This window comes from Lissotriton vulgaris, chromosome 9, assembly GCF_964263255.1.
Source record: "Lissotriton vulgaris chromosome 9, aLisVul1.2, whole genome shotgun sequence".
Lineage (NCBI taxonomy): Eukaryota > Metazoa > Chordata > Amphibia > Caudata > Salamandridae > Lissotriton > Lissotriton vulgaris.
The window spans coordinates 1,196,233,954-1,196,260,911 of NC_141697.1; the positions used below are offsets into that span (position 1 = coordinate 1,196,233,954).

Consider the following 26,958-nt stretch of genomic DNA (forward strand, 5'->3'; position numbering starts at 1 on the left):
CTTCCTGTGAGCCGGGTGTATAGGTATATGGAAGTATGCGTCATTGAGGTCTAAAGTTGAAAGGAAGTCTCCTTGCTGCAGCAGTGGTAAGACCTGTTGTAGAGTGAGCATATGGAAATGCTCTGAAAGAATGTATTGATTTAGGGGCCTGAGGTCCAATATTGGTCTGAGAGACCAGTCTTCTTTAGGGATTAGGAAGTATAGAGAGTATACCCCTGTACCCTGATGTTGTATCGGTACTGGTTCTATGGCTCCTTTTTGCAGCATACTGATAACCTCTTGCTGCAATAGGTTGAGATGTTTTGTGGACATAAAACTGTGTACGGGTGGTATGTTGGGCAGTGTGGAGATGAGCTCTAGGCAATAGCCATTTTGGATAATTTGTATTACCCACCTGTCCGTGGTGACGTTTTGCCAGGCAGGTAGGAACTGCTGTAGTCGTCCCCCGACCGGTGTTGTATGGTCTGGGGGTAGCGACAAGAAGTCACTGCTTGGTGTTGGTAGAGGATCTGGTGGTATTACCTCCTCTTCCCTCTGCCCTTGTTGCTATTGCCTCGGTAACCACCTCCATTGTTCTTGTTGTATGTGGTTTGAGTGTTCCCTTGTAGTTTGAGCTGTGTTGTGACGAGGTACTTCTTGCAGCTCCTCTGTAAGTGGAGCGACGAAAGGAGCCCCTATGTTGTTGGGATTGCAAGGCTCCCATTGACTTAGCAGTCTGTCCTTCATTTTGTCCAGAATGTTGTCTACAGCTGGACCAAACAAGAAATCTGGATTTAGTGGCTGATTTAATATAGTGGACTGAACTTCATTTCTGAAACCTGAGATGCGAAGCCACGCATGTCATCTGAGCATGACACTGGTGTTACTTGACCTGGTAGCTGTGTCTGCAACGTCTAAGGCACATTTAATGGAGGCATTAGTTATTAACTTTCCCTCCTGTACTAGTTCCTCAGCCTGTTCCTTGTAAGGTTCAGGTAAATGCTGGAGGAGTGTCTAAGGTGTCATAGTGTGCCCTGTCGTACCTAGCTAGCAGGGCTTTTGTATTTGCAATGCGCCATGTGTTTGCTGCTTTGGCAGCTACCCTTTTGCCTGAAGCCTCAAGAATTTTCGACTTTGTCTGGAGGAGGAGCTTCTCCTGTTTGATTAGTTTGTAAGTTTACGTGCATTGATACAACCAATGAATCTAGAGGCAGTTGCCCCTTAATATATGTGGGGTCTAATGGTGCTGGCCTGTATTTTTTCTCTATTCTAGGGTTAATTACCCGTGTCGTAGTGGTTTCCTTAAATATGTCTTCTGCATGTTTAAGTACCCCTTTCAACATAGGTAATGTTTTTACAGACCTTTCTGATGTAGCAAAAGTGTCAAAAAGGAAATCCTCCTCAACGGGGTCTGCATGCATCTCTACGTTGTGATGGAGGGCTGCTCCTCTGTCTATTAGTGCATTAAATGCAGCTGTATCCTCTGTAGGGGAAGGCTTAGTAGGGTATGCAGGTGTATCTGGAATGGGCTTTGAGCTATAAGGGTCCACTGAGTCCGCCCATGGTTGTGGCTGGGTGTCTGGGTCAGGGTCTACTGGGTAAATGTAATCCTCATTATCTTCATCAATCACCTCTTCCTCTGAGTGTGTGGGTGAATCTGTGTATGTGTTACGCATAGCTGGATGGATAGGCTAAAATAGAATAGGGGAAGTAGCACAGTCCCTTTTCTTCTTCAGTTGGATAGTATAGGAGTCTTTGCTGGATACTGGTCTGACTTTCCTTTTGTAGAGAGTAACTTTGCCAGTATTCGGGTCAATATAGAGTTTTGACTGTTCTTCTGCGGAGGGGTCTGGGTATAAGATCTCCTCTTTAGCAGTTTTTGACTTTATTGTTTCGCTCGAACACTACTCTTCGGGTCGACCAGTCTTGACGTTACAAGAGTTTTTTGCTTTTTGTTGAGGGAGTTGGAAGTCCAAATTTAATTGGTCGCAAAGGCTTCAGCAGTTCAACCGTGCTGGTTTCTTTTGAGCCGATGGTTTGATCGGTTCGACCTTTCTAGTCGGCTTGATCGACCCCTTTTGAACTGGAGGCGTCTTCGAAAGTTGTTTCGGAACGATGCCTTGAGTTTTCGGCTCGATGCCCCTCTGGATTGATAGTCTTCGGCTCGAGAGTTTGATGGAACTACTTTTGGCTTGTCAACTGTTTCGGTTCGACGACCCTTTTGGGATTGAGGCCTTCTCGAAGAACCCCTTTTGTTTTATTTGCAGTCTGAGCAGATTTTTTCAGGTCGACGGCCTTCGGTTTCGGAGTTTGTATAGGCACGTTGGCCTTCGGCTCGGTGACCTTTTTGTTCGACTCAGATGGGTCTACGTAGTTCGGTCTGAAGACTATATTGTCCATCAGTTTCAGTGCCACTGTTTTTGGTTTCGATACCAATTTTTGATGAGGTTTATGGCTCTTTTTGAATATTCTTATTGAATATTCTTAGCCGAGCTGGAGTGCGGGGCTATAGAATCGGTATTGAGATCTTGGCTAAGGCCTTCCGGTGATGCCGCGACCTGAGCCTTTGGAACCGACGTAATGTTTTTGTGTGGGGGGGGGGGGGGGGGGGGGTGTACTCCCGATTCACCCCGCTTCGTCACTGGAGTTGTCCTCAACAGCTCAAATCCCTTAATTGTCGTCTCCTACCTCGACGATGTCTTCTTAGTCGTCGACGTAGTAATTGGATTCATGCTCGGACCGTCTCTCCGATTCTTCGGCTTCAACAAGTTCTTCCTCGAAGATATTTTCTGGCTCCGGCGCGGATTGCTGTATTATTCACCTAGCAGCCCTTCGATTCCGGATCGTCTTTTTGGATCGAAACTGGGCACAGGCTAGGCAATCTTCTTCATTATGATCTGGGGATAGACATCTGTTTTTGTATGTGGGAATTTAGTGTTACATTGATGGCATCTTTTAAAAGGAGTCCGTTCCATCGACGACCAGTCACGTGGCGTCGAGAAGGCCCTGCGACAACTCTAAACAAAGTTTCTCTAGACCGATCGAAACAATACCGACAAACTCTAAGGCCTTTTGGCCTTTTAGAATAACTTTTTTCAATTTCGAACTTAAGAGTAAAGGAAAGTACATCCGAACCCAATGGCAGAAAAAAACTGAGGATGGAGAGAATGCCCATGCGCACTGTAGTCCGAGGGAGGGGCCACCTATCTCGTGATACTTCGAAGACTCTTCCAGGACAACAATATGCAGTCATCTGGACCCAACACTAGGCGGCGATCTATGCACAGATATGAATTCAGCAGCCCACATGCCTCGAACATGCATATTATAAACAGTAGAAAGCGCGCAACATCCAAGACATTAAAAGCAATAAAGGAATCAGGAAGGGGAGGAAGAACTCCAGCAATACACATCTAATCAATGACTACATTCCTCAACAAGGCAGATCAAGGAGCCCCTGGTACACCACGAGTGCCAGTTTATCCAAACATCTCAGGCACCGCATCCACAATTTATAGTACTGAGTCAACAACCTCAAGCAGCTCTTCGCCACACTCCCAAAGCCATCGGTGTCGCCGGCATCAGCCTACCTGAACACACACACACACACACACACACCCCCCAAAAGGAAGTGCATCTGGGTGCTTTAGAGCATGTAGGTTGGGTGATCCTGTGTCACAAACAGCCAGTCATTGATGGGTATCAGGTGTGATGCCCAATAATAAGCCAGAATATCCGATATGGATAACCACCACCCCCCGCTATTTTAAGAGTTCAGCTGGAGAGTCTGCAGTGCCAATCTGAGGTGCTTTCTATTCTATAGTACCAGCCGCACCACTATCAATTTTATTGAACATCTCCTTCGAGATAGTATATTATGTACTCTGCAGGCAATATATCCCTTTAGTAGAATCTCAAACTTGGGTTAGGGAGTCGGGCACTTACTGAAGCTTACCAGTGAAACCTAACTTCCAACAAATTTAATACACTTGCTTTACCCAATTACAGAATGGCAGAGATGCTTCTAGCTTGGCACTGTGCTATCGAGGATACATACCAAGAAGGCACTGCTAGACTAATATGAAGAGAATGTGGTTTTAGGAATAGTATTGAATCCCACATTAGGGATGCTTCAAAACACTGATAAGAATGACTGAAAAGATCTGGAAGGACATAACTATGGAACTTCATTAGTATTCGACCCTGAATGTCTGCAGGCATGGTCACCAGCCCTGAATAGATTACATGAAATAGGTTGTCACACTTAAAATGCCTCTTTCAGAACAGCTTATAAATAAAACATTAACTGGGTAAAACAGCAAGTCAATTCTCACCTTTATAGAAAAAAAAACCTCTTGATTTGGCCAGATACAGGAGCCTCAATTCACGAGTAAGCCGACACGCACTAAGGAAGTAAGCTACCCCAACATTCCGGTAATGCAATAGCGCTACATTAAGGATCAATCACTTGCCCACATGCACTTTATTTTTCTTTTTTTTGTCTAAAGCAATTTGTTTGCTTATTGTACTGAATTAGTGGACAGCAGACTTATGTTGGTTGGCTACTGGCTGACTTTCTGAAAACCAAGATACCATGGGGTGACATGTCCAGCTGCAATATCTTCACACTGAACGGATTTTTTAAACAAACATTTTGGACTAATCATGAAGAGGAAAAAAAGTTAATGACCATTGAATAGCTATTGTTTCAGACCTCCCTCAATCATTGAATGTGGTTCTCCACATTCTTGAATGGAACAACCGTAATAAAGATGCTGACGGCCCAACCGGCGGCCAGCCCCTCTTGCCAAATTCCATGCAGCATCACCATTGGATACAGGCTATGGTCCAACATAAGCTTTTCCACCTCATATGAACTGTTAGAGGTGAAAATAAGGCCCGTTTTCTGCCCTGCTCCTCAACTTCTGGAAAGTGGGCAGTTTGGCCAAAAGACAGGGGGGAATTTTGTATTTGTATTTACACGGCACAGGGACACAGTTCAGCACCAAATGAGCCAGATGCTGTTTAAAACCAGACAGCACCTGGACCCTCGGTACAGCGCAGACACATACACAACTGAGCCCCAACTAAGGTCCTGAAAGCAGTTTGTGATTAACCTTTGAAAAAATCTAAACCACATTAATCTCTGCGCTCGTGTGAAGACCGCTCTGCACTCCAGCAAGGAGCCCAGAAACGCATCCTGCTCCTTGCTGGAAAACAAACACATTCAAGGAAACAAATCAACCTGATATTTCTGAACACTAAACACCAAACAGTTTTAACTAGTGTGACTTGTTGATACCACCACTTATTTTTCAAAATGCCTTGCAGAGGTCAATGGGTAAAACCAGAATGTATTCATATTTCGGAGAGAGAAAGTTCTGAAACTTCCACCACTCAGTGTTTCCACACTTCTACCAATAAAAACAGTACCTCAAGTTGGAGGGCCTCTCGTAAAGGACACGAACAGGTTAAATATGTGACTTTGTTAATGAGGTTTTAATAGGGTCCCAATTTTTGACCTATGCACACGTGGGGTACCGTTTTTAACAGGAAAAATGTAGGAACATTACATCGTAGGACCTTTGCAGTTTTCCTGAAATTCTAGACTTCCAGCACCCTAAAATGAAAATTGCTGTTAAAGCCAAACGCTGACATTTGTAGGGAATTGATGAAAGCTACATCACTGAGGAGTCGAGGTCTTCAGTTGTCAAAAATGTATGAATTTGGAGGTGCTGGCAAACTCTCCTCCCAAATGCCACAGACCTCTCCTTACAAACTCTCCCATAAAAAAAATTCCCTCATGTCTCATGAGGGAATCCCTGCTAAAACCAATGGAGGCCAAGAATGCTACCACACAATCATGCAAGTTATAGGACAGTGAACATACAAGCATCTCCTTAGAGGAAACACCATGAGAAGAGGACAAACAAGGTGACGAGCCAAGTCATAAGGAAAATGCTACTTACCAGTATGCATCTGTTCTTGGCATGTAGAGCTGCAGAGTTGCACACTGTGCATAGATCGTCACCTAGTGTTGGGCCCGGATGTTTGCAGTTAGTTGTTGTCCTGAAAAGTTATTTGCAAGTCAGGGGGTAGGGGACTCCTCCTTTGGACCACATTGCGCATGGGCATCGGCTCCATCCCCAGATTTTTTCGCCATTCGGGAAATGGAGCTTTGCAAGAAAAAGTAAGGATGCCCATGTAATTTGTATAAAATTAAGATAATACTGGAAACAGACAAAGGGTAGCCGGGGAGGCGGGTGGGCGTGTGCAACTCTGCAGCTCTACATGCCAAGAACAGATGCAAACTGGTAAGTAGCATTTTCCGTTCGAGGCATATGAGCTTCAGATTGCACACTTTGCATAGATTGTATAGTAGTACCCACTCTTAGCGGCGACCACCACCCCTATCTGTTGCAGTAGTTTGGAATAATGTTTTGAGAACAGCCTGGCCCGCATTAGCTTGTTGCTTTGTTTGCACATCTACACAATAGTGTTTTGTGAATGTGTGCGGTGTAGACTATGTAGCTGCTCTGCAGATGTCATCTAGGGGAATGTTCACTAAAAATTCCATTGAAGCCCATATCTTTCTTGTAGAGTGGGCTTTAGGAGGAACAGATAGCATACGTTTAGCTATGTTGTAACACATCTGTATGCATTTGACAATCCATCTGGCTATCCCAGATTTTGAAATGGGATTACCCTGCTGTGGTGGCGAGAGACACAAAAAGTTGTTTTGTCTTTTGAAAGGGTTGGGTCCTTTCTATGTAGTATAGCAACGCTCTTTTGACATCGAATGTGTGAAGAGCTCTTTCTGCAAATGACTGGTTGCAAGAAGAAAACTGGCAGTTCCACAGATTGAGATGAAATGGAGAAATGACTTTGAGCAGGAATGTCGGATTAATATGCAGAACTACCTTATTTTGATGCATTTTCAAGAAGGGTTCTTGAATGGTTAGTGCTTGTAGTTCACTAACTCTCCACAGAGAAGTAATCGCTACTATGAACGCAACTTTCCATGTTAAAAATTGTAATTCACATCTATGTAAGGGTTCGAAGGGAGGTCGCATTAACCGTGTGAGAACGTTTAAATTCCACACAGGTGAAGGTGGTACTCTGGGAGTGATTATTCTTTTAAGGACTTCCATAAAGGCTTTAATGGCAGGCACTCTGAACAGAGATAGATGCTGTCTGTTTTGCAGATATGCTGCTATTGCAGCAAGATCTAGTCTAATATACGTGTAGGCTAAGTTAAATCTTTGGAGATGTAAGTATCCTATGATGTGTTGAATAGACACATTTAGCGGATTAATATTGGTTGTTGTGACAATATATTACAAATAGTTTCCACTTGGCTGCACGACATGCCCTAGTGGTAGGATGTCTAGCTTCTTTTATGACATTCATGCAGTCTAGAGGAAGGTTTAGATATCAAATTCTAGGAATTCAGGAGCCAGATCGCAAGGTTGAGCTGAGCTGGGTCCGGGTGTCTGATCTCTCCACGGTTCGGTGTGGAGACAGGTGCAATTTTTGGTGCAGTACTACAGACCGTTGTAGCAGTGTGGTGTACCACGGTTGTTAGGCCCACATTGGAGCAACTAGGATGAGGGTCAGAGAATGCCGCTGTAGTTTGCCTACTACTAGTGGCATGAGTGGTAAAGGTGGAAAAGCGTACGCAAGTCAGTTTGACCAATTCATCCATATCGCATTGCCTTTATACAGTGGGTGTGAATATCTGGCGGCGCAGCTTGGGCATTTTGCGTTTGTGGGTGGCAAACAGGTCTATCGGAGGTTGTCCCCACATCTGAAAGAATGGCTAAAGAACTTGCATATGAAGTTCCCACTCGTGGGTCTGTTGTGTTTGACGACGAAACAGATCAGCTATAGTATTTTGTACTCCCAGAACATGCTGGGCTAGAAGGAATAGGTTTTGGAGGTATAGCCCACCTCCATATGTCCTGTGCTAGTTGAGTTGCAGGGAGTGTGTATCTCCCGGTTTCTGTATGTAATACATTGCTGTCATGTTGTCTTTGCCGCCTAACACAGCTTTGTTTGATAATTGCTTCTGGAAAGCTTTTAGTGCTAGGAATATTGCTAGTAACTCCAGATGATTGATGTGGAGTAATTTTTGTTGCGGTGTCCACCTGTCTTGCATGGTGTGTTGCGGTGTCCACCTGTCTTGCATGGTGTGTTGCAGTAGGTGGGCTCCCCAGCCGGAGAGCGATGAGTCTGCAGTCAAGATTATCTGAGGAACTGGCTCTAGGAACGGTCGTCCCTTGGAAAGGTTTTTGGTGTTCCACTACTGCAGAGAGCGACGAGTCCGACCGTCTACCAACTCTAGGTCTGTTAAGTGACCTTGAGCCTGGTTCCAATGACGTGAGAAGCACTCTTGTAGCGACGCATTTGAAGTCTTGCATGGCGTACTATGAAGATGCAAGAGGCCATCATCCCTATGAGTTGCATGAACACTTGTGCTGGGAGGGAGTGTTGTAGCTGAAACTTTGTTAGGAGAGTTTGCATGCTGGCTATCCTTGCTGGAGTGGGATAAGCCAGCGCTGTTGAGGTGTTTATTTTGGCACCAAGGTACTGTTGTACTTTGGATGGCTGTAGATGAGACTTGGTGTGGTTTATTGTGAACCCCAAGTTGTGAAGCAGTTGGATGGTGGCATGAATGTGGTGGCATGAATGTGTTTTATGCATGGATTGGGTGAGCTGGCTTTTATGAGACAGTCGTCGAGGTACAGGAAGGCATGGATGTGCTGTCTTCGTAGATGCACGGCCATTACTGCTAAGCACTTGGTCAATACTCTTGGTGCTGTTGTGACTCCGAATAAAAGTACTTAGATTTGGTAGTGCTGCCCGTCTATTACAAATCTGAGATACTTCCTGTGAGCTTTGTGAATAGGAATGTGGAAGTATGCGTCCTTGAGATCTAGAGTAGCAAGGAAGTCGTTTTGTAGCAGGAGCAGAAGGACTTGTTGGAATGTAACCATGTGAAAATGGTCTGACTATGTAAATGTTTAGCGGTCGGAGGACTAAAATAGGCCTTAGAGAGCCGCCTTAGAGAGCCGTCCGTCTTTGGAATCAGAAAATATAGAGTAAACCCCCTTGTTTAGTTGGTGCAGAGGAACTAGTTCTATTGCACTTTTTTCTAGCAGAGATACTACTTCTTGCTTTAACAGGGATTGATGTTCTTGTGGCATTGGACGCTGTTTGGAATGGGGGGGGGGGGTGGAAAGTCATTGGGTAGGGGTAGAGTCAGAGCGGGAGGTGGTGTTTTTGCCTCTGCCTTTGTTGCTGTTACCCTGTAACCCCCTCTCTGGTAGCCCTTAGTGAATGTGATTTGGCCAGGGGTTTTGTAGAAAGTGGAGGGACTCTGAGGAGTAGCCTCTTGTGTTGCCTCTGTATGATGAGCGACGAAAAGAATGTCTGGGAGCTTGCTGCTGCAAGGCTCCCATAGATTTTGCTGTATCAGCGTCTTTCTTCTAAAGACACGTGAACATTTGCGCCAAATAAATGTATCAAATGGCTGATTAAGGATGGAGTTTTGTACCTCAGGTTTAAAACCTGAAATACGTAGCCTGGCAGGTCTATGAAGTAAGGTGCTGGTATGGATTGCCCTTGAGGCAATATCTGCGGCATCTAGGGCACAACAAATGGAAGTATTAGTAATATTTTGACCTTCCTGTATAAGTTAATTAGCCTTGTTTTTGTATTGGTCTGGTAGGTGCTGCATTATGGACTCTAGTTCATCATAATGTGCCCAGTCATATCTTGCCAGCAACGCTTGGGTGTTAGCAATGCGCCAGATGTTAGCGGCTTGTGCCGCTGTTCTCTTGCCGGAAGAATCAAGGAGCTTAGATTCTTTGTCTGGTGGTGAGGCCTCACCGGATTTCTGGGAATTAGCACATTTACATGCATTAGACACTACTAAAGAAATCTAATTGTGCTGGACCTTTAACAAACTGGATCTGCAGGGGCAGCGTTAGATTTCTCCTCAATGAGAGGATTGAGGACCCTAGCCCTGACTGGATCCTTAAAAACCCCTGTTGCGTGCTGGAGGACACCCTTAAGCATTGGCAAAATGGCAGTAGACCTTTGTGTGTTATCAAAAGTGTCTAATAGGAGGTCTTCCTCCACTACATCGGTGTGTAAGTCCACCCCATGATATTGTGCAGCCCTTTGGACTAGAAGGCTAAAACGTATAGTGTCCTCTGGTGGAGAAGGTCTGGAAGGGTTTACATCTTGTGGGACTATTGGTCCCTGCTGGGTCATGTGCACCCCCACCTGTGTCATCAGAATCTGTCTAAATCATTGTCTGGATTAGTAGATTGTGTAGGCGAGTGATGTGGTGGAGGAGGAGGAACAGTATGGGGAGGTGGTGGAGAGTTTGCAATGTCTCTTCTTTGGAGGAGGAGGTGCTGGCACCTCAAGTGGTCTCTTCTTGGAGCAGAGTCAATTGTCCGGTTTTAGGATCCTTTACAAGAATTTTTTGATGTGGATCCAGTGTAGAAAGTTCCTGAGTAGGGCAGAACCTTCGGCGAAGTTTTCGGCTTCGTAGGTCTTTTCATCATTGAGTCGGTAGCTGGCTTAGGAGTGTGCCCTTTTGAAATGTCTTTTACTGGAACCTGTTTTCGGTTCCGGGTGTTTTCGGCTCCGATGCGTGCGAATCTGGAGCTTTTTTACTCAGCTCAGAGTGCGGTTTAGGCATCGATGAGCCGCTGCCAGTCTTCGGCGCTGTGTGCTTAGGTGTCGGAGCAACGGTCGGCTTGGTAGAGGAAGAAGGCTTCTTCGGTGTCGGTATAGGATTGGCACCGGGAAGCCTAGAGCCTAAGCCACATGAAGGCTTAGTGGGCTTCTTTGCCGGGCCCGAAGGCGGGGCGTGGGAAGCAGTGTCTCTGTGCACCCGGGCCCGAAGGTGAGGGTGTGATCAAAGCCTTTTTTGTGGTTTTGTGGGTGTCGAGGAAGGGTTGGGGGAACTGTCTTACTTACGACCAGTTGAGCTGGAGTGATGTCCTTTATGTCGGAGTCTTCGGCATCTGAGGATCCGATACTCTCCTCGGCATGCTGGTGTTCTGGGACGTCAACGCCCTCTTCCAAAATGTAGTCTGAGATCGAAGCTGACGAGCAAGCCATAGTTCTTCGAGCTAGTTGGTCGCGAATAGTCTTCTTGGAGCGGAATGAGTCACACGCTGAACAGTCTTTGGCCTCGTGCTCCAGTGAAAGGCAAAGGTTGCACACCTCATGTAGGTCGGTGTGGGAAACTTCGACCCACATTGAGGACACTTCTTGAATGGCATCCTTTCCATGAGCCAGAAAGTAAGGCCTAGGTCGGCCCGAAGGTATCGAAGAGGTAGAGAATCTAGTCGATGTGGAGCGCGATCGAAACAATACAGTCGAAACGGGTGAGGATTGCACGCCAAAGGAAATTTGGTTCCAAACCAAAGCGAAGAAAACACATCCGAGCCCGATGGCGGAAAAAAATAAAATCTGGGGATGGAGCCGATGCCCATTCGCAATGTGGTCCAAAGGAGGAGTCACCTACCTCGCGACTTCCAAAGAACTTTTCAGGACAACAAACTGCAAACATCCGGGCCCAACACTAGGTGCCGATCTATCAATCTGCAGCTCAGATGCCTCGAATATAGCCTTATTAAAGCACAAGTAACTTACCTTCGGTAACTACATATCTGTAAGAAACAGTAGTTAGTATTAGATTCCTTACCTTAGAATATCCCCAGGCGTCAGACTGGATACGGAAATTTTTGCGTAGCAGTACCCTTGCATGTCGGTAGACGTAGTCTGCGGCTCCGCGTCAGTCGTCGGCGCCGGAATGTTGTCGCCAGAATACTTAGACGCCGTTCTCGCGCGCTGTCAGTTCTAATACATAGCTTTTCTGTGCCAGAAACGCTGAGCCATGATAAAAACCAACACTGGTGCCATGAAACTAGGGCCCTGAAAGGGGATGACCTTAACCCTAGATATCGGTTCGCAGAATGGGGAGGATGGGTGGGTCGGTAAGGAATCTAATACGAACTACTGTTTCTTACAGATATAGTTACCGAAGGTAAGTAACTTGTGCATCTGAAAGAAACAGGTTAGTATTAGATTCCTTACCTTAGAATAGATACCCCAGCAATACCAACCCCGGTGGTAGGTCTGCGAACCAATAATCACACCAGAAAGTCCTGGAGGACTGAACAGCCAAAGAAGCCATCCCTCCGGACTTGGCTGTCCAAGCAGTAGTGTCTTGCAAACGTTTGCAGCGAGGCCCACGTAGCTGCCTGACATGTCCTGCAAGGGGACTCCCCGGCCCAGTGCAGTAGTAGCCGCCGTGGCCAGAGTGGAATGGGCCCTCAGCCCAACAGGAGGCTCCTTTTTAGCCAAGGAGTAGCATACTTTGATGCACAAAACGACCCACCGAGAGATGGCCTGCTTGTGCACCGCCAGACCTTTCTTAGCGCCCACGTAACCAACAAAGAGTTTGTCATCCACCCAGAACTGGGGAGTTTGATCCAAACAGAAGGAGAGCGCACATTTTGGGTCCAGACGGTGGAGCCTCTCTTCCTCTTTCGAGGGATGCGGAGGTGGAAAAAAGGTGGGCAAAGTGATGGACTGCCCGATGTGGAAGGCTGTGACTACCTTGGGCAGGAGAGGGTCTCGTCCGCAACACAACTTTATCCGGATGGACAAAAAGGAAAGGAGGTTTTAGAGGAAAGAGCCTGGAGCTCACTCACCCTCCTGGGAGAGGTGATGGCAACCAGGAAAGCAGTCTTCAGAGTAAGAAGGCGGAGAGGACAGTTATGATGTGGCTCAAAAGGAGCGCACATCAAAAAAGTAAGTACAAGGTTCAAGTCCCACTGGGGCATCACAGAATGGAACAGGAGGAAACATGTGTGCGATGCCCTTCAAAAACCTATTTACAATGGGGGACTTGAACAAAGATGGCTGATCAGGTAGCCTCAAGAAGGCTGAAAGGGCAGAAAGGTAGCTCTTGATAGTGCCCAGAGCAGAGCCCTGCTTATACAGACTTTGTGGAGGGACACCTGCCTGCCAGAATCACAGTACAAACTTCAGGAGGCAAGTCAAATGGCCTCAACAGTTGCTGCTCAATCTCAAAGCATGGAGGTGGAGATTGGACAGGTTAGGGTGGAGGACCGTCCCCTGCTGCTGCAACAGAAGGTCCTCCTGAAGAGGCAGACGAATCAGGGGGATCGACAGACATACCGAGTAGCTCGGGATACCAGTACCTTCGTGCCCAGTCCAGAGCCACAAGGATAACTTGGGCCCGGTTGCACCTGATCTTCGGCACTCTGGGCAGAAGTGGTATAGGCGGAAAGGCGTACAACAGACCGCAGCTCCACTCACGACGAAAAGCGTCGCCGAGCGAGTGCCGCCTTAGAAATTCCAACGCGCAGAACTGATGACATTGCACGTTCTCTTCGGTGGCCAATAGATCTAACCAAGGCTCTCGCCACTGCTGAAAGAGGCCTTGCACAACGTCCGAGTTCAGATGCCATTCGTGATCCATCATGAACCGACGGCGGAGTTAGTCCGCCCTGGCATCCAGAGAACCTGCCAGGTGTTGAACCACCAGGGTCATGCCCTGATGTTCCAGCCACTACCAGAGGCGCAGAGCCTCCTGGCATAGGGTCCACGACCCCACCCTGTTTGTTGCAGTACCACATGGCGGCGGTGTTGTCCGTGAACACCTGCACTACACTGCCCCGGACAAAGGGGAGGAATGCCTTCAGTGCAAGCCAGATCGTGCGCAGCTCCAGAAGGTTGATATGGAGCTGGGACTCCGCCGGAGACCAGAGGCCTCTGATCTCAGCCTCTCCCATGTGGCCCCGCCAGCCCTGGAGGTACGCGTCCGTCACAACTACATGCTCCGGTTGGGGTAGGGAGAGGGATCTGCCGCTGAACCAATCGCGGTCCGTGAGCCACCACCACAACTGTTTTGCAGCGCCCTCCGAGATAAAGACATGGTCGGACAAGTTGCCCTGATGCTGGGCCCACTGAAACTTCAGGTCCCACTGCAGAGCCCGCATCCGCCACCTGTTGTGATACACCAGAAGGATGCAGGAGGCCATCAGCCCCAGGAGCTGCATCGTCAACCTGACCGAGACTCGGGATAACAGCTGAAAGATCGGAATCATAGCCTGAATATCCCGAACCCGCTGTTCGGGAGGATAAACCGGAAACTGCGCTGAGTCTAGAACCGCTCCGATGAAGATGAGCTTCTGAGAGGGACACAGGTGTGACTTCAGCACATTGATGGAGAACCCCAGCAGGTGCAGGAGGTCGGCTGTAGTCTGGAGGTGGCAGACTACTGTCTGGGGCGTGCCCGCCTTCAACAACCAGTCGTCTAGGTAGGGGAAGACTGAAACCCCTAACCTTTGCAGATGAGCTTCGACCACCGCCATCCCTTTCGTGAACACCCGTGGGTCGCTATTAAGGCCGAAGGGGAGCACGGTAAACTGAAAGTGCTCGTGGCCTACCGTGAACCGCAGGCAGGACTAGGAGATGAAAATAAGCGTCCTGCAAGTCCAACGCTACCATCCAGTCTCCCGGGTCCAGGGCAGCTAGGACCTGAGCTAGTGTCAGCATCTTGAACTTCCCCTGCCGGAGGAAGCAGTTGACGTTCCGTAGGTTCAAGATACGGCGTAGGCCCCCTTTGCCCTTCTTGGGTACCAGAAAGTAGTGGGAGTAACAACCATTTCCTACTTCTGGCCCAGAAAAGCGCTCGATGGCCCCCTTGGCCAAGAGGGCCGTAACTTCCTATCTGTGAAGTGTCAAGTGATCCCCCCCGACACACGGTGGTACTGCGGTGGCATGGCTGGAGGGGTCGCCTCGAAGGGGAGGGAGTAGCCCCTTCCGACGATTTGCAGCACCCACCTGTCCGATGTAACAGTGCGCCAGTGGAGGTGATGGCGAACCCTGCCTCCCACTGGCATCACATGTGCCTGAAAGCTCGGACTAGGAAGGTTGAGGCGGATGCTGCAGGGGCAGGTGTGGACTGGCCGCGCAGTTGTCCCCGACCGCCGCCACGGCGGATTCCACGGCCGCCACCGTGCTGGATGTTAAGACTGCGGTGCGTGGCTGGCAGCAGGTGTGGAGGCACCCCTTCCTTGGCCACGAAAGGAGCGAAAGGCACCCGTTTGCTGGCGCGGGGCAGAGACCCAAGGACTTGGCCGTAGCCCTGGAGTCCTTAAAGCGCTCAAGCGCATGGTCTGCCTTGTCGCCAAAGAGGTGACGGCCATCAAACGGCATGTCCATAAGAGTGTTCTGGACATCAGCCGTGAAGTTGGCGGACATCAACCAGGTGTGGCGACGAATCGCCACTGTTGCCATCGCTCAGCCCAGCGAGTCCGTGGTATCCAGCCCACACTGGATGGAGTACTGTGCTGCATCTCGACCCTCTGCAAGGGCTTGGGTGAGTTTAGACCGGACCTCCTCCGGACATTGTGGAAGCACGCCCACAACTGTGTCCCACAGAGAGTGGGTGTAGCGGCCCAAGAGGTCACAGAGAGTGGATGTAGCGGCCCATGAGGCATGCAGTGTTGACTGACCGCAATCCAAACTCAAAGATGAGAATACTTTCTTTCCGTACTGCTCATACCTCTTGGAATCCCGATCGGGGGAAGCCGTTGGGAATGCGGTCTGGGAGTTAGAGGCCTGGATGACCAGGCTCTCGGGGGTGGGTGGACAGGAAAGCAGGGTCGCCTGGAGCCGGGCGGTGGCGTTTGGCCACGTTCCTATCTACAGGCTGACCTGGACCAGGTGCCCAGAAGAACGTCAGACAAGGTCTCATTAAAACATTAGCAGAGGCTTGGCCGAGCTTGCCTTTGGTTTAAGGACCTCAGTGAGGAGGTTAGTCCTCACAGCCGCGACTGGGAGCTCAAGGTGTAAGGCCTTGGCTGCCCGCGTTACCACCACACTATAAGCAGCCCCCTCCTCCGTAGCCACGGTAGGAGGGGAGACAAAACCAGTGTCTGGCAAGGTATCCAGACCACTGGCGACCCCTAGCTCTCCTGACCAGTCCTGGTAAGACTGACACTCCCGTGCCAGAGGGTCTTCAGACCCCTCCCAATCCCCCTCACCACCCATCTTCTGATACTCCGGACCAAAGGATGGGGCTGGGTCATAGAAGTAGAAATCTCCCATACACGTCAGATACGGCGCCGGTCCAGAATAGAGGGAGGGAATCGTGGACGGCGCCGCTCGAAGGCGGCACCGGGGGAGACACCCTAGGGGCCGGCGCAGTCGACCGGCAGCGACCCGGATCCGGAACCAGATCCTGCGGCGCGAAGCACCTGACCCGCTGGGACTCCCAGTCGGGGCCGCAGAGCCCGAAGGCGCCACGGAGCCCGACGGAGGAGTGAGCAACCTCATGGCCGAGAGATGAGTGAGCAACCTCATGGCCGAGAGAGGAGTGAGCAACCTCATGGCCGAGAGAGGACTAGATCTCCTCCGGCGTCGCGTACTGCCCAGAGACTGTTGGGTATGGAGCAGGCTGCGACGTACACGGCTCCAGCGGAGCGGCGTGGGCGGCGTCGCGCGAGCGTCCAGGGGAGTCGGAAGCGCGATGACATCTGACTTCTTGTGCTTCCCTGGAGACTGTGGATGACTCCTGGAGCCATGGTGGCTCCGACCCCGCGACCAGTCCCTCGACCACCTCGCGGACTGGGAATTCGAGCGGCGCGGGGCGACTGCCGGAGCTAGAGCCACTTGCCGGACCGCTCCTGCCTAGCCTTAGACGTCAGGGCTCGACAGTCGGAACAGGCCGTTTTGTCGTGGTCGAGGCCTAGGCAATGAAGACACCGGCGATGGGGGTCGGTGGCCGACATTAGTTGGTCGCAGTCGGCGCAGGGTTTTAACCCAGGCATCCCTTCCGGCACCGTCTGAGTCATACAGACTTCGAAGTAGAACAAAAATGATCGAAAAAGTTTAGTCAAAAATTGACTAAGGGTACCACTTTTTCCGGATCAGTACCTGCTGGCGCGGAAAAAAGAAGAACGGACGTCAGCACGCCAGGTCGGCGTCTAAGTACTCCGGCGACGTCATTCCGGCGCCCACGACGGACACGGAGCCACAGACGACACCTACCGACGCGCAAGGGTACTGCTACGCAAAAATATCCGGATCCAGTCTTACACCTGGGGAATATTCTAAGGTAAGGAATCTAATACTAACCTGTTTTTTCAGATCATATTTTACAGAAAAGCTTTGCCTATTCATGCACGTGTTCTGTGGTAGCATTGTGAAGATGGACAATTAGCGGACTTTTTATGAACAGTTAAGATATATGGTTTCCATAACAAGCAGCAAAATTTGCAAAAAAGCTCACATCAGAACAAGTTTATTTTCAGTTAAGTTTTTGAAAATGTAATAAGAAATGGGGAGGAGAGCGCTCAAAATTGGGGAATCACAACATCACAGGAAAAAAAAAAAAAAAAAAAAAAAAAAAAAAAAATACACCAGTGCCATCAATGGTTCAAAAGTTGGCCTGAAGGCCTCATGGCACAGTGCAGGCTCTCTTTCCTACTTAATTTATTTTCTAAAGTGCACTCAAATATTAAGAAGCTGCTCCTCCTCTCCTAACTTTGGTTTATCGGTACCCTAAAAAAAAATAAAAGTGCTACAGACATAGAAAGACAAGGAGCTCATAAAGATCAGTGAACATTCTATAATGAAGAAAAGACACTCTATAGCAAGTTTAATATACATTTGTTTGATTACTAAACAGAACTTTACTTACCGTGTTATATTCTCCTTCAATTACGTCTGGGCCCTCTGTGGACTTTGCCACCACTTTGATTTTCCCTGGTGCCCCTTCTTCCAATCTTTCAATCTGTATAATGAAATTATCAGAGGGGTCATTCAAAACAAGCATACTTGCATGCACGGTTTTGTACACTTTGATCTGCTACTGTACTTTTAAACTTTGCAATTGCATAACAAAATGGCTCTATGCCAGTTGAAACTGCTTTCCTAATCAAAACTCGTGAAATCCTTGAATGCATTTCATCTGCACCTACACCTCTTCAGACCCACGTCTCAGAAATACATTCTTACCGCAGTTGGAACAAATTTCCGAATGAATTTCACACCATGCTCTTCCATGTAGGAACCTGCTCGTTCTGCCATTTCTTGGTCAAAGCCATGCAGAAGGATGGAGGGCACCATGACCGTTACATCTACACCAATTCCATCAAGAAAGCCTGCACACTCCAAAGCTAAGTAGGAAGCACCCACAACAAGTGTCTTGCCAGGACAGTAAGGAAGAGAGAATAGGTCATCACTGCAAAAGGAAGAGAGGAAAAGATGAGCTTATATAATATTCCAATTTACATTCCTGCGGAGGAAAAAAAAATTCTATTACGTTCATTTTTCTTAACATAAAAAGTGAAATTGCACATTTATATCAAATTCAATGAGAGTTCTAGAAATTCTCCTTTATATGGTAAAACACGCAGGTTGATAACTACCCACCACACCCCCCTGCTGATCTCCTTGGGGCACATTCCTACATCGCTAGATACATATTATATACACACACACACACACACACACCTATATACAGATACACACACAAACACCCCCAGACCCAGACTTTCACTAGGGGAAGAAAAAAAAAAAGTTACGGGGACATTATAGTTAGGCTAAGATTTTACTTGTACAAAACCCATGAAATTCAGCAGTTATAGTTGGCGAAGCTAATTCTAACGAACGCCCCTTGCAATGCACGGCTTATAACCTCACTTATTACATAACTCATGCCATGGTCAGTGACATCACTGATGACATCAAGTGATTAGCTGTTTAAGAGCTTATGGGTGTTAAATATTTATAGTAACCTACTACAAAATTTAAAATTAATATACTAGGTGAAACTACGGAACGATACTACTAGCATTATGAGTGTTGCTGTGTGACTGCATCCTTCTGTGTATGGGTGTTTAAGTATATGGGTGTACAAGGGTGTGAGAGTTGCTGTGCGGGTGAGTGAAATGCTGCGAGTGGCCGTATTGGTGAGTAGGTTAGTCAGTGGTTGTGTGGGGGTGTAAGTGGCTCTATGGGTAAGTAAACAGGTGTGTAGTGACTATGGGTGAGTGGATGAGTGTTCGGTTAAGTGAATTGGTGTGAGATTGGATGTACTGGAGAGTAAGGGTCTGTGTGAATGGCTGTATGGGTGAGTGAGCCAATGTGTGAGAGCTTGTAAGGATATATAGATGGGTGAGTGGGTGCGAGTGGCTGTATGGTTGTACGAGTGAGTGGGTGGCTCAGTGTGAGAGTGCCTCGATGGAGGAGGAAGTGGGTATGTGAGTCCTGGTATGGGTCTGTGAGTGGTGTAGTGGGATTACAAGAGGTTGTATGGGGGGTTTGAGTGGGTGTGCGAGGGGTTCAGTGGATGATTGAGTGTGATGTAATACGGAACCTCAGAAGCAGTAAAGTGTAGGGGCGTACGTTAGTTAGCTCAGGTTAGAACTGCTGAATTTCATGGTTTTGTGAAATCAGCCCCTTCCCAATTAATTTAAAAGAAAACGGTCCCAGGGAGGTGGTGGTCCATGGAGCGATCCCTAAAGGCCATTCCAATACAATTTCATTTTGGTGGTGGTCCCAGGGGAACAGGTCCAAGAGCCCTCCCCCACTTAAGATTTTTCAGGCATGTGGTCCCGGGAAGATTGTGGTCTTCAGGGCCTGGGGGCAGTCTGAGAGCCCCCCCCCCCCTCCCGCTTTTACATGTATAATTCCCCAGGTGGTCCCCAAGGCATTAATACGCCCCTGGAAGGGGCGGGGGCCTGTGCGCCCCCTACCTTATTATAAAAATGCACCCAGGACCTTGCCAATAACTATGAAGCGCATTTAAAAAACATCATGGGGATCTGCTGATCCTGCCAAAAATAGAAACCAAACGCTTTTTTGGACCTGCGGGCTGGACTAAAGGTCCTATGCGAATTAAATGGGAAACTGACGTTTGGCGCCACCCCCTTTTCTCGGCCCCCGCTTGAGTGATCACACCAAAGCTTACTGTGCGCATCCTTTATCACCAGGCCACTTTTTGGTGAAAAGTTTCATGAAGATTTGCCAAAGACAGGCAAGTCAGTACAACAAATTTTATTCAATCGTAAAGAGTACAGCATGCATTTCAGAACTGAAAGCAGATACACGAAAAAATAAACCAAATTGGCGCTGGAATGATGGACAGAATACAGTGTGCACGACCAAGAGATGGTTTGGTAGCAACTGACTCGTGTATTCGGGTAGAGGGATAAAACACCCAGATGGTATGAGTGCTTTAATTTTCTTCGGATGATCTGATCAAATGCAACATGCAGTGTAGTTCGTGTACAATGCTTGACATGATCTGTCTAATTTGAGAATGTTAACTAATGGGCAATGGCTGGTATACAAAGTTGCCCCACATAAGAAACCATGGGTGTAAAACTTTCTTCCCAGAAAGTGTTTCCCATTGGGGTGTGCTCTGCACATTTGACACGGCTTCCATACAGATGCATTGCACTTCTTACCGCCAACTGTGACACAAAGAGCCTTTCTATTACCGAAGCACTCCAATAGAATAGAAATAGATAAAATTGTAAAGATTACGATTCTGTGAGTCTCTAAAGCACTTTTAGGTGGCAAGTGCACCATAACTAGAAAAGAACAGTAATCAACAGCAGAAAGGAAACTGGGATACGTCCATGGTTCATATTGGGTACTTGGTAGGTAGAATTCCCCCTACACTCCAGTCTGACTTGTGGCTCACCTCCACTACTACATTGGTTCCCAGTAATACGGTACGCAACCTGGGAGTCGTGTTTGATAATAAACTGACACTTGAAAAACATGTTAACAAAAGAGTTGGGAGCTGCTTCACTTTGATAAGAGCATTTCGGAAAATCTTCCAGATACTCTAAAGAGGCTAGAACACTGAAAGTCCGAAGCACTATCCTCAGTAGATTGGACTTCTGTAACACTCTGCTAAAGGAATCACCAAAGTATTTGATCGAGAGACTACAGAGAATCCAGACCATGGCAGCCAAGATGGCATTACTGAGATCACACCGCTCTTCCGCCTTCCAGGCACTCTGAGTTGCCCTGGCTTCCAATCTCGCAGAGGATACAATTTAAGGCACTGTGTATTGTGTTCAAATCTCTGCAGGAGAAGTTTACATGGTATGTCCCTCCCCAAACACTGGAGTCCTCTTCGGCCAATCTGGTGAAGGTGCCCAGTCAGGAAAATTAAATCGAGAGGCAGGCTCATGCCTCTAGAACAAACTTCCACCGGTTATCAGATAGATGACCTCCTGTAGTTTAGAAAAAGGATAAAATCATGGCTTTATCTAGAGTATGCTCTCCGACATCTTGTTAATCTTTTTTCTGGCAAGGGTCATTCCACCTGTATCCACACTTCGCTAGACATTCGTATCACAGCGCCAGGGTACCCGTAGGGTGTTAGTTGCACTATACAAGTGCTGATAAGGATTATTATTTAGGTTCCCCTGTAGAAGTGTTCTTACGTTGTGATACAATATTCCTTGTCTCCAGGGATGCCCAAATATCGTGGTCTCTCGCCTGTTGATACCACAAATTTATCCGCAGTGAAGAATTTTTCCTTTTTGTTACTGCCGGTCGCCTGAAATACAGAAAAATGAGGTTTACAAGACATCTTCAATAAAGGAGATATTGCCTTTCACCACTTCTAATTATGCACGTCTTTTTCTGTTCATGAAGAAACCCTTTTAGTCAAACAATTGCCTTCAGGTCTGATTTTAATGTCAGATTTAATCTACATCCTTAGCAAGGTTCGTAGTCAGTGTAGTTTTCGGCTCGGAATCAGTAAGTGTTAAAAAGTCCATCATTAGAACAACACTACAATGTGGATTTCAGTGCAAACAACGCATGCAGGAAATTGAACAGAAGGACTTCCACACTCTGGCTTAGGAGCACAGAATGTATTATTTAAAGTGTGTAATATCTGGGGCAGCAGGATAACAAAGAATTTAGGCTTTTGATTATGTCGATTTAAATCTATGTTTAAACAATTTCGAAAATAGGACAGTTTGACAATTACAATGTATCGACAAAAAAACAAAAACAACATTTATACACATCAAATGTATATAATTACCTCCAAAGCAGGGAAAACGCAAGCGGGTAGAAAGCAATTAAACCGAGTCTAGTGGCAGTAATTGTTTGCATGTTACTGTCCTGCAAATCACTGTCATAATTTACGCAGTTACACTTTCTTCTGCCAAGGACTTCTCTAAACCACAAAGGTATGTTTTTTTTTTTAAAGAAGGAATTTTGCCATGCTCCTACATTTTGATAAACAAGAACCAAACACCACAAGAATATTAGTCTGAAACATTAAATTAGCAGCATCGTTAATGCTTTACATACCCTGATCTTGTGTGGTTCCACAAACTCTGCATAGGCGTTTTCATAAGTCACATACTCCTGAAGCAGAGAATAACTGGCCGAACGATTACGGGATTTGATGTATTTCTGAATTTCTCGGGTCATGGTTTGCCAATTGTGTTTAACTAAAAAAATAAAAAAATAAAAATAAAAAAAAGTAGTATTTGATGAGAAAAATAACTAGGCACTTGTTAAATACGGAGGAGAAATTACCTGAAAGAATGGTTTGTCTAGTTTTAAGGTACAGAATGTGGGGATAATCAGACAAGTTAGGACTATACTTTGTGACACTGCTTAAATTTTTAACAAACAGGAGCAGTTGGTTTGTTGGATGAATAAACATCAAATGCCATTAAAAACTTTCCAGCATAAACAGTTTCCCTATAGAGAAGAAAGCTTTTCACACAGAGGGTTGATTCAATGGACATGTTTTTGCCACAGTTTCTTCCAGTGCACTGCTACAGACCAAAATGGCTTTCGGGAGTAGTCTTCGACCTGCTCCATAGCTACTTCACATTATATACGATTGTCAAATAATAAAATGAAACCAAATGAGTTACCCTGCTCGTCATATTCCCATCCAAACTTCCTGGAGTCTCGCAGCGCTTGCCCCAGTAGTGCTGCTTGGTGCATTAACTTCTTTGGAATACAACCTACATTCACACAGGTACCTCCGAGACCTTGGAAAGAGGAATGAATTATGATTTATTTTTGTGTCCTTTGGGCACACTATTTGAATAAAGTAAACTCAAACGGTGAAAGATAAACTAAACAGATGAAACATTGTGGATACTGTATAAAACAAGCATTGGAAATGCAATAGGTCTCGCATTAGGAAAGTTTGAGCTATTGGTCTTTTAAATGACTTTATTTAATGTTTTGTTTTTTAAAATAGCCAAAATAGCTTTGTCATTTACAATGCCAATAGTTATAACTTTTGCAAATGTGACACCTATAGCATTTGTAATGCAACATGTTTTGTATTTACGTGACTTGGATGTATTGATATTACAAATAACAAAGGTTTTTGATTTATTTAAATACTTAATACTTTAATTTATTTAATTTGTAATGGCAATAGCTTAAACTTTTGTAATTAACTTTTGTGAAGATTATGTTCAGTGTTTTTTATTGTGACGAAAATTCAAGAACAAAAGTGAAATATTAACATTTTTGAAAACAGCTTGAAACATTGAAAGAACATATTCGAACCAGTGATGCTGTGGTTGCGCCGAGTGATGCTGTGGTTGCGCCGAGTGATGCTGTGGTTGCGCCGAGTGATGCTGTGGTTGCGCCGAGTGATGCTGTGGTTGCGCCGAGTGATGCTGTGGTTGCGCCGAGTGATGCTGTGGTTGCGCCGAGTGATGCTGTGGTTGCGCCGAGTGATGCTGTGGTTGCGCCGAGTGATGCTGCGGTTGCGCTGAGTGATGCTGCGGTTGCGCTGAGTGATGCTGCGGTTGCGCTGAGTGATGCTGTGGTTGCGCTGAGTGATGCTGTGGTTGCGCTGAGTGATGCTGCGGTTGCGCTGAGTGATGCTGCGGTTGCGCTGAGTGATGCTGCGGTTGCGCTGAGTGATGCTGTGGTTGCGCTGAGTGATGCTGTGGTTGCGCTGAGTGATGCTGTGGTTGCGCTGAGTGATTATGTGGTGATGGTGAGTGGTGGTGCCGATTGATGCTGTGGTGGTGCCGATTGATGCTGTGGTGGTGCAGAGTGATGCTGTGGTGGTGCAGAGTGATGCTGTGGTGGTGCAGAGTGATGCTGTGGTGGTGCAGAGTGATGCTGTGGTGGTGCAGAGTGATGCTGTGGTGGTGCAGAGTGATGCTGTGGTGGTGCAGAGTGATGCTGTGGTGGTGCAGAGTGATGCTGTGGTGGTGCAGAGTGGGAGATGGGGAGAGGGAGAAAAAGGAGAGCAGGGAGAGGGTAAAGAGAGGGAGACAGGGGGGAGAGAGAAGAGAGAGGGGGAGAGAGGAGAGGGAAGAGAGGGAAAGGGAGAGAGGGAGAGGGAAGTGAGGGAAAGGGAGAGAGAGAAAGGGAGGGAGGGTAAGAAGAGAGGGGGAGGACGAGAGCGAAGGACGGAGGGGAGAGAGAGGGGAGGGAGAGAGAGGAGAGCAGGCAGAGCGGGAGAACAAGCATTGGCATGGCCAATAGGGCTTGCTTTTGGGACCTTCTAAGTATTTATTTATGCAGTATAATATCCTTTGTGCAACTACATCAACTGTTGCGGGGCTAAACTCTTATAAGGTCCCAAATGGGAAACATATTGGTTATGCCAATGTTTTGTGTGGTTGTGTGGGTGGTTGTGTGCGTGTGGTTGTGTGCGTGTGGTTGTGTGCGTGTGGTTGTGGCCTGCGTGTGTGGTTGTATATGTGTTTGTGTGTGTTTGTGGGTGTGGTTGTGTTTGTGTGTGTGGTTGTGTGTGCTTTTGGTTGTGTGTGTGTGTGTGTGTGTGTGTGTGTGTGTGTGGTGTGTGTCTGATTGTGTGGTTGTGGTTGTGAGTCAGTGGCCGGCTCATCAGGAAAACGTTTTGTCCCTGAAATTAAAGACCGGATAAATCTATAAATCAAAATAAAATCAAGTGGCAAAAATGGGATTACATTGTTTAAATGTCACCACTTCATCATTGCCCCAACACACCTGAGAAATCTAAACTCAACAGAACATTTATTAAAATGAAGAGCTACCAATTTGCTTCAAACCATATTCAGCACTTATTGCACCAATTACATGCAAACTGTAGTTAGGAAAGTGAAAGGCATGCTAATGAAATTTAATGAAATATTTAGCAGGACCCGATCTTAACCCATTTGTGAGCAATACCACTGTTAACTAATCCAACATCAGACACCCGCTGTAGGGTAGAGAAGAATAGAAGCGTAATGCAGTAAAGGACTTTAAAATACTCTATAAATGCACGCAACTGTAACTGAAATAACCCAAATACCTGGCCTGACAACAATGACGGTACGGGGAAGTTAGCCTGGCACTGGTTAGGGATGGCAAAGGTCCGAGCAATGCTGGGACTGAAACCTGGTTGCATAGTTTCTAAGTCGGCAGTTCTAGCTTCTGGCAGGTCATAAAAACATGAAACTTCAAGCCTTGCATGACACTGAAGGTAACTAACTCTAATTAATCGCTCAAACACCACAGTCACAGGCATTGATTTTACAAGTGTATTGGGAGAGGAGACAATTAAACAAAATGATTTGGTTGCTTTTTAATTCAGGTAGCTTCCTGCTGCGCCTTCATCCATCGAATTTAGAAATTATTTCACAAAAATACAAATAAGACGGTAATGACTACCAAACAAGGAAAAGAGCTACGGATTTGAAGAGGGCGTCGTTGAAGCTGTGTTAATATTAGGCACACAAACCGCTATGTTCTTTTCACTCTGTTCTAATGTGTCAGTACAGGACTCTGACACCCCATTGACGTGGGTTCGTCTCGAACAAAACTACAATAAATACATTCCCATAGCCATAGCTACGCTTTCGTTTTCCTTTTTATTTGTAAACTCATTTTCTGGCTGAAAACCAGGGCTTTGCAAATCTTCTCTGCGAACATTGAGTGGTTTGTAGAACGTGACGCCTCGCAGGCCTTCACTGACTGTTGTTACTGGCCCTGACACAGGACCCTCTATCTAACGTGCGGTGCATAGTAAACTCTGTCAGGGAAAACGGCTCCCAGCAGGTCAGACGCCAAATGGAAGTGGAGGGACAAGGGAAGAAGTAAGAGAGGAGAGGGCATTGGAAGTCGTGGGAGTGGGACATCTGTTCGCATATGCCCTCTGCACAGCAACCCCACACAGGACAACGAGACAGTAAAACCGAGGGACTCTGCAGTGGCACCTACGCCTCTTAATCACTTCACAAGTGCTTACCTTAAACTGATTTGGAGGCAGGTTTGGGAGTTTGTTCAACCGCTGTGTAAGAGATGGGTCTGCACTGTAATAATGTCAGCTGTATCTGACCATATACGTAATTACACTAAGGATTTGGAAAGTACTTACCAATTTATTTTTGTATTTATTTAATAGCGCAGCGCTAGTACTAGTCCCACTGGAGTGTGTCGGAGCGGCAGCGCTATGCATCAAACACAGAGACAGAGAATGAATCATGCAACCAAACGCGGTTGCCGTGATAAAAAAAATCAAGCGCCGCCCGTTTTTTAAATATGAATGCGTGCAGCAATATCAACCCTCTGAAGCATATGGCAGGCTGGAAGTGCTTGGCAGCCTATAATAATGAGCATGACTGGAAAAGAAGAAAGTTTACCGACTAGAATGCTCTGAATTTCCAGCGGCTCACAAAGGCAGGTGATCGTCATCACAGGACGGTCCTGCAAAGCTGGCAACTGATCCCTTGTTGTCTTCCGCAGAAAATACGGGCAAGCCTTTTCAAGGTGTGCGTGCATGGCAGGGTGTAATGGAAATAAGCGGCGCCATGCTCAAACACAGCACAGACCCCGTGTATAACAAGCATGAAAACAAGAATATTGAGAAGAGGAGAGGACGGAGAGATGGGAAAAGAACAGAGAGAGAGGGATAGAGAG

At 46.9% G+C, this 26,958-nt stretch overlaps 1 protein-coding gene across 2 annotated transcripts in view; it reads right to left on the minus strand.

Moving 5' to 3' along the window:
- LOC147693028 (thioredoxin reductase 3-like) overlaps window positions 1-26,958 on the minus strand; it is a 145,171-nt gene that overhangs the window by 57,091 nt on the left and 61,122 nt on the right. For both annotated transcript variants that reach the window (XM_086939272.1, XM_086939273.1), the window contains exons 6-10: window positions 22,971-23,090; window positions 22,393-22,535; window positions 21,510-21,625; window positions 18,061-18,286; window positions 17,744-17,836 (exon numbers count right to left, since the gene is read on the minus strand). In XM_086939272.1, the coding sequence (XP_086795398.1) occupies window positions 17,744-17,836; window positions 18,061-18,286; window positions 21,510-21,625; window positions 22,393-22,535; window positions 22,971-23,090 (698 nt within the window). The remainder of the gene's footprint in view (window positions 1-17,743; window positions 17,837-18,060; window positions 18,287-21,509; window positions 21,626-22,392; window positions 22,536-22,970; window positions 23,091-26,958) is intronic.